At 41.4% G+C, this 13,935-nt stretch overlaps 1 protein-coding gene and 1 long non-coding RNA gene across 4 annotated transcripts in view; one reads left to right on the top strand and one right to left on the bottom strand.

Moving 5' to 3' along the window:
• Positions 1-304: 304 nt before the first annotated feature.
• LOC132373141 (uncharacterized) lies at positions 305-9,278 on the bottom strand. The gene is made up of 5 exons (XR_009505355.1): positions 9,231-9,278; positions 8,084-8,174; positions 7,302-7,424; positions 5,811-5,923; positions 305-374 (listed from the first exon to the last, which is right to left on the bottom strand). It is a non-coding gene; the product is annotated as an uncharacterized LOC132373141 (long non-coding RNA).
• Positions 9,279-9,491: 213 nt separating this feature from the next.
• SENP1 (SUMO specific peptidase 1) overlaps positions 9,492-13,935 on the top strand; it is a 57,173-nt gene continuing 52,729 nt past the window's right edge. For 2 of the 3 annotated variants that reach the window (XM_059935769.1, XM_059935768.1), the window contains exons 1-2: positions 9,492-10,106; positions 13,623-13,670. In XM_059935769.1, the coding sequence (XP_059791752.1) occupies positions 10,055-10,106; positions 13,623-13,670 (100 nt within the window). In that variant the 5' untranslated portion in view covers positions 9,492-10,054. The remainder of the gene's footprint in view (positions 10,107-13,622; positions 13,671-13,935) is intronic. The other variant, XM_059935770.1, reaches the window with a different exon arrangement.

Below are 13,935 nucleotides of genomic sequence, written 5' to 3'. Positions count from 1 at the left end.
ATTTACTGTGGGAATCTGGTCAAACTCCTGGAAGTAAATCTCACAATATTGTGAGGGTCCCCCTTTGATTGGATCCCCCTATAGTTTTTAACTCCCAGAACTGTGTGCACTGAGCCTCCAGCAATTTGTCAATTACAGTTCAGGCTTTCCTACCCCTTCACTGGTTCCGGAGGAGGTTTCCACTCCTGGGTCTCTGCTCCAGTAAGCTGTGATAAACTGTATTCACCTGTTTGTCTCTCCAGTTTTGGGGTCAACAGTTTGCCCTTTGTCCTCCCCTCTCTTACAGATTCAAGAAGAGTTGTTGGTTTTTCAGTCTTTTTACTATTACTTGCTGTTAGCATGGAGTGTGACTTCCAAGCGCCTTACATGGGGAACTGGAAGATAGAAGCCCAAATTATACATATTAAATGGGTGAATTTTATGATATGTGAATTACATCTCAATAAATATGTATTTAAAATTTGAAAAAGGAGAGGCTGGAAAAGCTCCCCATACATTCTGGGGTTTTTAACTCCAAAAATTAATCTAAAGGCTGAAATTTAAAAATCAATCCACCCCTTCCCCTTTCTACCCACTACCGATTCCTATATCTTCATTGAAAGTGTTCTTAATGAATTACTGCATTAATGAGTCTACCTTAATTAGGTAAAGACAAGGAAATGTCATTCACTCATAGCCTTATCCCAAGATACTTGATCCTTTAGATCCCTTTTTCTGTCCAGGGATCAATCATCCCTAGGAGTTCCTAGAAAACTATATGAGCACAATTCAAAGAAATACCATATCAAAAGGCACCTAGGGGGCTTCCCTGGTGGAGCAGTGGTTGAGAATCTGCCTGCCAATGCAGGGGACACGGGTTCGAGCCCTGGTCTGGGAGGATCCCACATGCCACGGAGCAATCGGGCCCGTGAGCCACAATTACTGAGCCTGCGCGTCTGGAGCCTGTGCTCTGCAACAAGAGAGGCCGCGATGGTGAGAGGCCCGCGCACCGCGATGAAGAGTGGTCCCCACTTGCCACAACTAGAGAAAGCCCTCGCACAGAAACGAAGACCCAACACAGTCATAAATAAATAAAAGAACGTGAATTTCTAAAAAAAAAAAGGCACCTAGGGAACCTTCAGGTCAGTTGGAGGTTGGAATCACAGAAAGTACTTAGGCCTTGCCTATGGTCATCCTGGTGTAATCCCCAAATTTGAAGATGTTACTCTCTGAGAGCTAAATTAGTAAAAATCCAACCCAAAATAGAGAGTAGCTAATGGAAGAAATACATCATATTAAGAAATGGCTGTAAATGTCTTCCTGATAAGAATTTTGAGAAACCCCTATGCATTATTAATTTATTCATACATTCAACAAATATTTATTGAGGACTCATTATGTGCCAGCCACTGTGTCAGGTACTGAGGTTATAATAAGCTCTCAAGAAGCTTATCTAGAGGGGCTATCAAAGGTTCATAGGAAGCTTATATTTCATTGGACCTGGGATATAATTGAAGAAGTCAGTAACCCAATTAACAATTATAATATATCAAATTCTTATGCCATAAATATATTAGTTGAGGGAAAACGGAGTAAGAAAAAAAATGGGACCTGGATAGTAAGAATTTGGCAGTGTTTATTTAGTACTGTTTGAGAGACACCAGTGGATATTCCAGTATTAGAGAGATGGATGATATGATAAAACCATGACAGCTCCTTATATGGATTTTCCATAATTTTAATCTTAAACTCCAGGACCATACATTTCACTTTTTCATAATTTTCTGTTTATCAAACAACTTTTAAATTTCAAATATAGTTTCCCAGGAACCTTAACAACTTGGAAGGGGCATTTTTGTGAGCCATGGTTGACTTATGAATCAAAATTTGGATGTATAATTTGATGGCGGACTGATGACAGAAGGGAATGTTTGAGATCTGGGAAGTTCTAAAAAATATGGTATATATCCAATCCTCGGGCCTCTAATAGGGGAGGCTGAGAAGCATCCCTCAGGGCATGGTGCTGGTATGTGAAGCCTACAGGTAAACATAGTATGGTGACTAAGGAAGAAGAGGTTGAGAAAGGGGTCTAAACATTGTCATACAAGCTAGGGTGCCTAAGGAAACTGTCAGGAGTAAAGCACACAGCTTAGCAGAGTTAAGGACCAGGAGTCACAAAAACAAAGCAGCAAGTTAGGCAAACAAGAGATGGTACCCAAAAAAATCTTGAGGCAACCAAACTAAGCCAGCAGCTGAATTTGCCCTTATTAGAAGATTATTTTCATTGCTGGTATGGTTTAATGGGGCTGAAAAAGGATACCCTGGACCCCTCTTCCAGAGAAGAAAGCTAAAATGTCCTGGGTTTGCACTGGAAAAAAACCTGGGGTCCTCAAATAGGCTTCTCAAGAGGGGCTTATGCCCATTCTAATGACTCAATGATAGGAATTAGCTAGGGTTCTGCTGGAAATCTAGAACTTTGTCCAAAATATAATCAGCTTTCTTCAGTTGTCGAGGTTTGTAGCTAGAATTCAGGCTTTAGGGGACTTGGCAGAGAGTGAGGGGAAAAAAAGACTTGAACCCATAAGAAGAGAGTCAGTTGGACCCAGAAGGCCATGTGGTTAAAGTCCACTATTTCTTCTGCCTTGTACTATCTGTTGGTGGTCTTCTTGTTTTCAGCACAAAGGAGAGCCACCTTACACGACAGCTCACCTTATACGTCATACGCTGGTACCAAGCAATGAAAGACATATTCTTTACATAGATCCTCATAGTATGGGAAGACATTTAGAAGGTCCTCTTAGACTCCCCAGAGCTTTCTAGGTATTAGCCAGCTATTTGGGATATTGACATGAAGTCCAGGCAAATAATAGGGGCAAAAATTATAATTATCATGGCGTAATTATCATGGCATATAATTATAAGGCATTCTGGGGGAGAGAAGTACAAGAAGATGTTTAAAGAGAATTCTGCAGCAGCTAGATAGGAAGAGCACTTGAGTAAACCAGCTGAGGTATCCTAAAGTACTTGATTCATATGCTCTGCCCATTAACCCTGTTAAGTAATGGTAGTTAAATAAACATATAGAGAGCTTTGGAGAGGACCCTCTAAACTAGGATAAAATTAGACATTACTGCCAGGAAGTCGAGTAGTTCATGAAGACAGAAGATCTCTTTCACAATGATTACTAAAGGCTGGTATAGATGAGGGGCATTAAAGAGGATGTTGTATGCCATACTCATGAGTCCATTCACTACCACTAGGATGGTATGAGAAGATAAAGATTATGGTGATGATGCTAGTGATGCTGTACCAGGACCATCATTTAGGAATGAGAAGTAGGTATGTCAGTCATCCAGGTGTAACTCTAACCCAGGAGAAGAGGAAATAGCATACTATAGGTTTCTTGTGTTCAGTCAACAAATATTGAGCACCTATTACATGTTAGGCACTGTTCTAGACACAAGGGGATCCAGGATTGGAGAAACAAAACAAAACCTGTCTATCCTTATGGAGCTTAAATAATAGTGAGGAAAGCAGATAATGAACAAATTAGTCAATTAGTGATAAATGCTTTGAAGAAAAATAAAGCAGGGCAAAGAAGCAGAGCAACAAGTGTGCTATCTGAAGTAGGGTGTTCTGGAAAAACCTTGCTGAAATGACATTCTAGGAAGAAGTCTGAACAAACAGGAGAGAAAACCATGCTACCAGTTGGAGGGAGAGCTTTCAGATGGGGAGAATAGCAAATGCAAAGGTTCTGAGGCAGGAAGAAGTTAGGAGTATCATACCAGAGGATCACCAAGATTTCCTTTGGACTAGAATCAGAATTGTAACTGGGTTACTATGACTTGGTGGGTTCATATTGTGAAACATATGTAGCAGTTAGGTATGGGTCTCTCTCTGGGTTGAAACAAATATCTATCTGGTCCTCTCACTTCTACACAACCCCTGGATCTTGTCTAGTCATCACCTGACTAATATACTATTGTGTGTTTGCCTCCACTAGAATGTAAGCTCCCTGAGGACAGACCCTGGGCACAAGCATGAAACCACTGTCTGCGCTGGAGAGTCATCTTTAGCTCTAGTTGGCATAGGATGACCCCTGGAGACACTGCAGCCTCTACTAGCAACAAATATTAAAGTTTCTGACACAGTGCACTGGCTTAAGACAAAACATCTTGATTCCAGTCCAGCAGATTCAGCATCACCTGGATCCTTGTCAGAAATGAAAATTTTTGGGCCCTACCTGGAACCTACTGAATCAGAAACTCTGGGGCTGAGGCACAGCAATGTGGTTTAACAAGCCCTCCAAGTGATTCAGATGCACAATGAAGTTTGAGAACCATTGTTCTAAGTTGTGGAGGTCTAGGAACACCAGCCACTTGAAGAATAAATCTGCATGTCTCAAAGGCCTGGGTGGTTCCTATGGAGTCATTTCTGCCAATGAGGATCAACTTCTTGAGAAAGCTAGCTCAAGAAAGAGGTTACAGGTAACAAGATGACCCCTACCGCAGGCTGAAGCACCACATTCAAGCCTTGATAAGGGCAGAGGTAAACAAAGTCTTTAGCTGAGGTATGAAGACTCAAGCTTGGACCAGATACACTTTTTCTTTTCTTAAAGAAGAAAGTTTGGGGGGATATCAGAGAAGAGAAGACAAATAATCATTATATAAGACAATATTGGGAGTGAGTCTTCTATTTCAGATCTTCTACTTCACCTCATCGAGCATAATGTGAAAGGCCTAGCTGTTTAGCAAGTCCAAGGGATATATCTTCAGGCTCTTATACACATTTCCCTGGGTTAACTGAGAGGCAGTTTAACAGGGGGCCACCCATAGTAGGGTGGTTCAAGAGGATAAATAAGATCATTTCTATTAACCAATGGAAGATGAAAAAAAGTGTTCCACAGGTCTACTGGTATCCTTGCATATTTGACTGGAAGAAAAGCATCTGTAAGGCTATTTTCCCACTCAATGATCTTTCCAATTTAGTTGACACTATAAAAGCCCTGAGAATTTTAGCTTCATGAAAACACAAGTTCCTTGGAACTGGTCCTGGGAGGTTGGGATCGGGAGCTCAATGTTGAATGGTGACTAGGTTGAGATGAAGGCAATCTTGATAGAGGCAGAGCTCCCACTGATTTTCCTTTAGCAAGAATACAGGTTCTTACAGCTTAGAAGTGGTAAAACCCAGAAGGCACAGCATGATTTGGCTCTTCTACTATCTTTATAGTTGGCTCCCCAGTTACTCCTCCCCTCACTCAAGTTGTACTGGCCTCTCTACTCCTCCAATGAGCCAAACTCCTTCTCATCTCAGAGCCTACTGTCCCCTTTTCCAGAAAGCTCCTCTTCCCCCTTTGCCTGGCTAGTGCATACTCATCTCTCAGGTCTTCCCGAGAAAGCATTTTTCTGACTTCTCAGGCCAGGTTAGGTGCTCTGTTTTACACTCTGATTACATGGTATTATTTTCCTTCATTGTACTAGCATTATTCTAATTATCTAGCCACATGTGTGATCATGTGATTACTGTCTTCCTCCCACAAGACCATAAACTTCATGAGGGCAGGCAATGTACTGATTTTCCTTACTTTACTCCCAGTGCCAAGTACAGTGCCTGACATAGTATGTGCTAAACAAGCTTTCTTGGAAGGAACAAAAAGGAGGGAGGTAGAGAGAAAGGAAGAAAAGGAAGGGAAGAGGAGGGAATGAAGGAGGGGAAGTAGGCAGGGAGAAAGGCAGATAAGGAGGAATGGAGGCCCCATTGGGGCAAATTGGGAAGATATTTGATTCTCAATCTCTAATGGGAGAGTTGGAAGGGTTAAATGTAGCTCTTACCTGAGGACTCAGTGCTTAAAGGCAGAAGGTGAACATCAAAATTTTGTCCATGGGATAATGCTGAGTTCAAACCACAGAAGCAGTTCCAAATGGGTCATCAGAGCAAAGGGGGTCTGAGGTGAGTATTAAGTATAGAGCAAAATGAGAATGGGAAAAGCAGGGAAGAAGAGGGCAAATAAGAAATAATCTATACAAATTCGGGAAACTGTAGGACAAGTCCACCAGCTGGGCTTATTTCTTTACCTAGCAGCTTTTTATGCATGGGCAAAGCAATGTCTGATTAAAGGGACACAGACCACACACAGTTGCCATATATAGATATGTATTCTTCCAACAGCTTAATAAATTGGGATTCTTGTATACAAACCATTTTCTTGTGAGTCTGGTTAACCCTGGGTACACTAAGGGGACTGAATTAAGTTAGAGTGTATGCCATTTCAAAGCTTAGGACTGGATCCTGGACCATTGTGCCCTGCCAACATGCTGAAGCTCAGTGAAACTCTACCTAAGCAGTCAGCTGGCCCCTCCCTTTCCTACATCTCCAAGGCATCTTCTTTTTAAATTGAACATTTTTGAACCAAAGTTATCAAGCTCTTAACTTATTATCTCCCTTCTTGATCATCAGCTGCTGGGGGAGAGGGAAAGCATCTAGTTCATTTTCTCATCTCCTACTGAGTCTAGTACAATGACTTCAAATAGTAAGTGCTCAAAAATTATTGAATAAATATTGCTATATACTTCATAGGTGCTGGGAGTAATTACTCCAATGAATTTGTTAACTTCTTGAGGAAAACCTTTTTAGACCTGAATTCCTTCTGGAAATATAAGGAGTTGGACTAAATAATCTCTAAGGCATTTCCAAATTGTAAACTACTGCAACAATGACAAGGTTATGTTACAACCTCTCTTATCATTTCTAGCATATTATTGGGCACATAGTGGGAACTCAATAAATGTTTGCAGTGAACTGACTCCAATACAGATATATTTAAGTTGAGAAGAAACACAGAAATGTGTTTCTGAAGTTTCATATAAATTGCCTAAGAGTTGGACACTACTTAAAGAGAAATCTGTTATTAAGTGGATTCTGAAGGTGAATATTTTTTATGATATTTGGAATCACTTTGTGATATAATAACTCCTTAATTTATTTTTTTAAGTTTCACATTTTTATATATCAAGGTTCCTAATAATAGGTTAAACCAGATTAGCAGCTTACAGTTATGAGGGAGCCACAAGACTTACTATCGACTAAATCAAGCTATTCTTCATAGAGGGAACTGTCCCTCTTTCTGTAGTTTTACAGATTTCTCTCTCTCTCTCTCTCTCTCACACACACACACACACACACACACACAACTTTCTCCCCTGTGTCTTAACTCATATTTTGACTTTAGCAAGTCTATCCTGATTTATAATGCTACTCATAAATTTTTCACTTTCCAATACTCCTTTCCACATTCCTCCCCCTTGTTTAACCACATGCCTCACCATTTTTAAAAATAGGTATGCCTTCCACGGTGTCTGGATCATCCATAGTATCTAGACTCTTCAAGGCATCTGTCTTGGGTGGTGGCTTTTGTATGAGCATGCAGCAAGTTGAAGCTTCCCCAGCTGAGAAGCAACATTTCTAGGTCACCCTTATGGTGGGATTCAGGGAGGGGAGTGCTCTTTATTCTCTTTCACTTTCTCTATGGCTCTCAGTTAGCTGTCCAGGGCATTTTTCACATAAATCCAGGGACAAATTAGAGAAGTGATGACTCTTATCAACAACTATCTTACCTCCAAAAGGTTCTACTATTTTGACATAAATGAGGTAAAGGCAGAACACATAACTAGAAACTTTAAGACTGGGGTGGAAGAGAAAGCCATTTTTCTTTGGGACTCTATTTATCTTATAGGTTTTGGAGTGTCAATTCCAATGGCAACAAGGACTCCCACAGATGAACCTGGAAAGGTTGAAATAATTCACAAAGGACAGAGAAATCAACTACCAGCTCATGTGCTATAAATCTTGTTTTCCTTCAACTCCCAAGTCCTCCTTACCTGCCTGGGGCCTATCCCCCAAACATCAGGCCAAAATCTCACCTGATACTTGTACAAGGAAAAGACAGGACTCAGTCATAAACATTTTATCATAGTGGGGATGGAATAAACAAGGTCAGTTGACTGCTAAAGCCTGCCTCTACACTACTAAGTCTCATATCCTGTACTGAGATTCCCTGCAAGAGAACCCATTCTGTCACTGGAGTATGATCAGGAGACACTGGTACCTGTTCTCTGAGAAGTCCTGACTAACTGGCGAGACTGAATCACACACATGAAAAATTTCAGATGCAACTCCTCTTTATGCATGGTTGTCTCCTAGAAATAGAGACAGAGTTTAATGCAAATCAACAGATCTGTGGAATGATTAAGATGGACAAAAGTGACATGGACCAGGTATGTTCAATACTAACAGGTCTTAGGACCTGACAGTATAAAATGTCAGCATATGAAGTGATACATATAATCTACTTTTATACATTTGACAGGGCAAGATATCCTGAACTCAGCAAGCATCTTCTCCAGCATCTGGGAGTAGCTAAACGGCTGGGGGCCTCCAGCTCAGCCAAGTCTGACCTCAGACTGTGGCTGTCATCTGGGTCTAGAGTGCTTACTCAGAAGCATTTCTCCAAGACTTCTAGACAGGGCCTGGGTCCTGAGGCCTGCCAAGCTGAGGGACTTGGTAACAAGTCTAAATGAACAAACATATTTCTTCTCATTATTTTCTCTTAAAAATAAAGATTAAAGGTTAATCAATTTGGTCCCAGGAACAACAACATGGCCATTTAGTTCTTCAGAGGGCAGAAATCTGAAGTATCCGGGTTTGACCCCGGATAGCTTTCCTTACACTTCCTGGAGGAGTGTTTCAAACTCCTCCAGAGTTCTGGAAATTTCTACACGTTTCTAGAGTCCAACCTAAGCCAATCCCAAGCTGCTCCCCGCCCCCTTTTCCCCAATGGCCAATCAAGCATGATGTAGTGCAAAGAGTATAGGATTGCAAGTTAAGAAACTTGTTTACTAGGCCCAGATCTGCCATGTACTTTATAACTTTGGGAAAAGACTTCACATCTCTGAAAGTCAGACTGAATGATCGCCAATAACCTCTACAAGCACTAACGTTTTGTGATTCTCAATAAAACATGAATCTAGCCTGAGTTAGATTTAGCTCTCAGGTCAACATCTGTCAAGGTGGACACAGGTTCCCGCAGATGGAGGGCCACAGCAAGAAGCTGCCATGGAAACCAGAGCATAAGCAAAAACCGCCAGAGCGGAACCAGAAGGCGGCAGGTAAGGGGGCCGAGGGAACAGAGAAAAGCGAAGGACGAAGGGCAAACTAACAGTATTCTAACAACGAGAACAAGAAAAAGTCTAAACTGAAAGAGGAAATCATAACCACAGCCTTGGATGATCCCTCGGCTTCTCAGGCCTCGCCACACTGCGCAGGCGTTGCGCGGGTCCTCGACTCTGCTCTTTGACCTCTCGCCCCACCCCCCTCCTCCGCTGCCACCGAACAGCTCTTCCGGTGTTGTGGAGGCGGTTCCGGTTCGCGGCGGTTCCCGGGTTTTGCGTTCCGCGCCCGGCCGGAAACCCCTTCGCATAGCAGCCGGTTCCGGTTCGGTGAGTGGCGGCGGGAAGCTGGGGGAGGGGTGAGGATGGAGGGAGCTTGGGCCGGGAGGCAGTGCGAGCCCGGGCCCGGCAGCCTGGGCTGGGCTGGACGGAAGCGGGGACGGCTGTGGGGACGGCGCTTTTTCCTCTGCCCCGCCCCCTGGGACCACCTCCCCTCACCCCTGCTGTCTGCCGGCCGCGGTCTGGCCGGTGGCCGTTAGTTAGGTTTCCCGAGGCCGTTCCTTGAGGCCTCTTTCTCCGGGGTCGAGGAGAGGCCGTCTCCCTAAGGTCACGGCCGGCCCCATCTCAGCACCCAGCCCTACGTGTGAGGAAAAGGCCGGTTGGGATTTCGGGGCTTTCCCGCCAGAGCAGGTCTTCTCTCAGGGGAAAGCTGTTTTCACCGGGAAGCTCAGCTTTTCTGTTATACCTGCTTCACCTCCCGCCTTCCTTGAGACCTGAAAGATATTTCTCGACTACTTCTGCGTCTCACGTAAACATTTCTCCAACTCTTTTTACTCTGTGGTATCTCCCCGAGATGTGATACCGCTAGTGCCACCACCAGAGAGAAGCGTCTGGACCCTCCTGCCCAGGTTATGAAAATCCCCTTAACCGCCACCGTTTGCTTACCTGGCTCATCGCCTTCTGGTAATTCCTTTGAACCGTCTCTTTCTTGGGGTCCCCTAACGTGATCTCTCTGGATATATGCCCGGTTTCTCTTGAGCTTGGTGATTTCTGTTTATCGGTGCCTCTGCAGTATTTCCACTATCTTGTTGGCAATAACTTGCTCCTTTATCACTTTCACGTCAGCCTTGTTAAGTCATTTCATCTCACGTTTGGTTCACTTATATTTGGGGTGGTGGTGATTCTTATGAAATTTATATAAAGCCTTTTATAGGCCACTAACTATTTGATTTAGGGTCCCTCTTCCAATTGGATGTTTTTGGATGGAGTAGATCGCATCATCTCCTAAATCTTCACTCTCTATAAAGATAATTTGTGTTAAGGACTCGTGTTGAAAGATAGATTACACTGAATTTGAATTTACAGTTACCGTGAAACCTTAAGCATCTCTTTAAGCATGATCCCTTAACCTTCCAATTTAGAGTTTCCCTTTTTTCCCTCTAGTCCCATTTTGGAAGCCTCATTTGTTTTTATCTTGAGAAGCCTCATTCACTCTTACCTAATTCCAATTAATTATCCCAACTGCAAAGGTGGTCTTCGTATCACCCATCTGATGACAAATCTAGAGGGAGCAAATGGATTAAAAGACAGGTTCTTCTGCCTCAAGCTAAGGTGATGTAACTCTTGACTGCTGCTTTGGAAGTCTTTCCTTTTCTTTAGCTGACTCCTACACCTCCTACCAATTGCACCAGCTTTATTGTCTGGCTGTAAGTATCTGTTGATGAATCTGGTTTCCTCCTGTGGACAGTGAGATTCTCAGCAGCAGGGACCAGTTCTTATTCATCTTTGTATCACCAGTCCCCTGTATGTTATTGGTGCACAGTAAATGTTTGTGTATGAAAGAAAGTGAATCTTTGGTGTTTAAGGTGTTAGAGTCTAATTGGAGAGATTCCTTGTAAAAATATGAAAAACAACCAAAAAATACATAATGATATAGTACAAACTGTCTCATAAACATAATTTCCCACAGTTCGTAGTAGGATAATTCATATGATCACTTCCACGCCCTTCTCATATCATAAATTGTTCTTACTACATCTTGGTCCTGCATAAAGCTAATTGTACAATGCCTCTCCTCAATATATACTTTCAAAAAACTTCATCATAGCTCTAAACATTCACTTTTGTAATCAGCTCTTTGCATGTATGTAAACTTATAAATGTTTTACCATACTCATTACATTCTGTTATTGCCAGGACTTTGCCATCTTTTTTTTTTTTCTTTCAGATTTCCTATTATCTTGTGTTCAGCTACTTACCTGACTTCACCTGAACACCTGTAACTACTTATGTTCTTTTAGTAAATTAAATGAACAAAGTGAAGTAGAAAATGTGTTACTAGAATGCTCTTCGTAGAGGGAAAAAATTCTTATGCTTGAAAGAATTTGGTGGTATCAGAGGTTCCAGGTCCAACATTTCATGTTGAATCTTGGGGTAAAATATTCCTTCTCCCATTGTATTTGCCAAGTGACAAAAAAGGAAGTAGCACACTGAAGAAGCTGGATGTATTTGTATTAAAATGTAAATGTGGGGCTTTAATTCTTAAAATTATAAAAAAGTGTGGATTCCCCAGAATTAGCTAGGGATTACTTTTATCTTGCCAATGTGTATGAATCCTTGAATAAGGATATGCTAAAGGATGTGAAACTTTGTGTTGTTTATTGAAAGAACATTTGCTTGGAAGTGAGGATGCCTGGATTTTTGTCTTCCCTTTGCCCCATCTTTGAGATTTCAGGCAAGTCACTTAACCTCTCTGGACATAATCTCTAACATTCTTTGATTTGCTTGCTTCCCTCTTCACATCTATCTCAGCAATGCAAAGAAAGTTAACATGGGATTGTTCTGATGGGCACCAGGCTTTTAAATTGGCATTCTTAACACAACAAAAAAGACTAGTGATGACTCCTGGCCCATGGGCCCCCAGAGCTGGGGGCGGCTGGGGGACAGGGAGAGAAGAGAGGCAGAGTGTCCTAGGGAACCTTTGGAAGTGCTGAAATGATTGGACAGTAGAAAATGAGCAAATATTTTAAAACTAAACCTGAAAAAAATGTCCCCTCACCCCTCCCCACCCAAGCCAAACAGGTGTGTTATGAAACTTTAAATAAATATTAAAAGGGTAGGTTTGTTAAAAAAAAAAAAAGACTAGCGATGACAGTTACGGGATGACCTGAAAGAGTGAAATGTGAAAAAGCCACTGCTAGTTTATTGGTTGATAGGATTTTTTTTTTCCCTTAATGGGGGACCCAGGGAATTTGGCTTTATTAAAAAAGAAAGAAGCGGAAAGAATAATCTGTAGAATTACCAGATAGAAACCTTTTAGTAAGTTGAGCATTTGGAAATATATTTGAAGCCTAAATCTAGGGCTTAAATTCTTTGGGAAACCTCCCTGGCAAGACTAGGTAATCAGATGATTACTCTGCTTAGTCTGTACCTATGCCAGGAAAAGCTCAAGCAGCCTTCCTTTATGTGTGCACTTCGTTATTGGGGCCATAAAGAATTCCTGTTATCATCATTCAGTTTCCTTAGATTGAAGCTCTGATAGTGCTATGTATTTGGTGAAGTGCTCAATCTTTTTAAAAATATGTGATAAGATTATGACTATATCTATGTACCATCTCTAGTCTCCTCCTATTGTAAATCTGCCAAGAAGCCTGTGTCCAAGGGTACATTTACTAACCTAGTTCCACCAGTTAGTCTTTTAACTTCTTTTTCTGGGCAAATTAGATATATCGAGGAAAAAAATAATTTCATGTAGGCAAAGGGGCTTTGGTATGCAACTGTTTGAGTAATGATGGGGGGAAAAGTACTTAGTACAACTGTGAAGTGTTCCTTGATAACTTTTTGTTTGGCTGGTAAGACGTATGGAAGAGAAGTCCTAACAGGACTACCACAAGATCTGTCACTTGTTTACAAATTTTTTAGTGGGACTTCCCTAGTGGTCCAGTGGTTAAGACTTCGCCTTCCAATGCAGGGGGAACCCTGGTCAGGGAGCTAAGATCTCATGTGCCTCGGGGCCAAAAAACCAAAACATAAAACCGAAACAATATTGTAACAAATTCAATAAAGACTTTTAAAATGGTCCAAATAAAATAAAATAAAATGGTTTAGCATGAGGTAATAGAAAGAGTAATGGATTGGGAAGAATGTTTAGGTTGTAATTTCAGTGCAGTCACTAACTTTATGATCATATGCAAATTAATCTGCAAAGGGTTGGCTCTCCTAACCTGCTTCGTGCTGTATTATTCTGTGATTCTGTGGGTAGTCCATAATTGCTGTTTAGTATTACACAGGTTGCCAAAATGTTTGGAACTACCTCAGGCTAGTTTTAGTTCCCATTCTCTTACCATCAACTTGCCTTACCATGTTATATTTTTCTCCACTAAGAATACAAGTGTCACTTCTGAGTGGCTTCCTGTTCTGTAATGACATGAAAGAGATGTTTCAGAATGTAACATTTCTATTTTCTGTCTTCTTTTATAGGACTTTGTATCTTTGCTGAAGTCAGTGATGTGAAAGCACCTGACATGGGTAAGACTGACTATGAAGTAGTGTTCAATCCTTTTAGTTACGCTGATTAGATAAGCTGGAGTGAAAGAATATTTGCATCTTTGTGCTTAATAATATTTTCAGTATTTGTGTCTTTGTGCTTAATAATAATTTTAAAGGAGATCTCATCCTAATTATGTAATACAGTATACCAAACAATTTTCTTTTGGTTGGGATATTGTTTATAGCAACATTTTAAAGCATTTTCTCATTCATTGTATTGAAAAAGCTAAATACACAGTAGCAA

This window comes from Balaenoptera ricei, chromosome 10 (genome assembly GCF_028023285.1).
Source record: "Balaenoptera ricei isolate mBalRic1 chromosome 10, mBalRic1.hap2, whole genome shotgun sequence".
Classification (NCBI taxonomy): Eukaryota; Metazoa; Chordata; class Mammalia; order Artiodactyla; family Balaenopteridae; genus Balaenoptera; species Balaenoptera ricei.
This window is presented reverse-complemented; position numbering and strand designations above follow the sequence as displayed.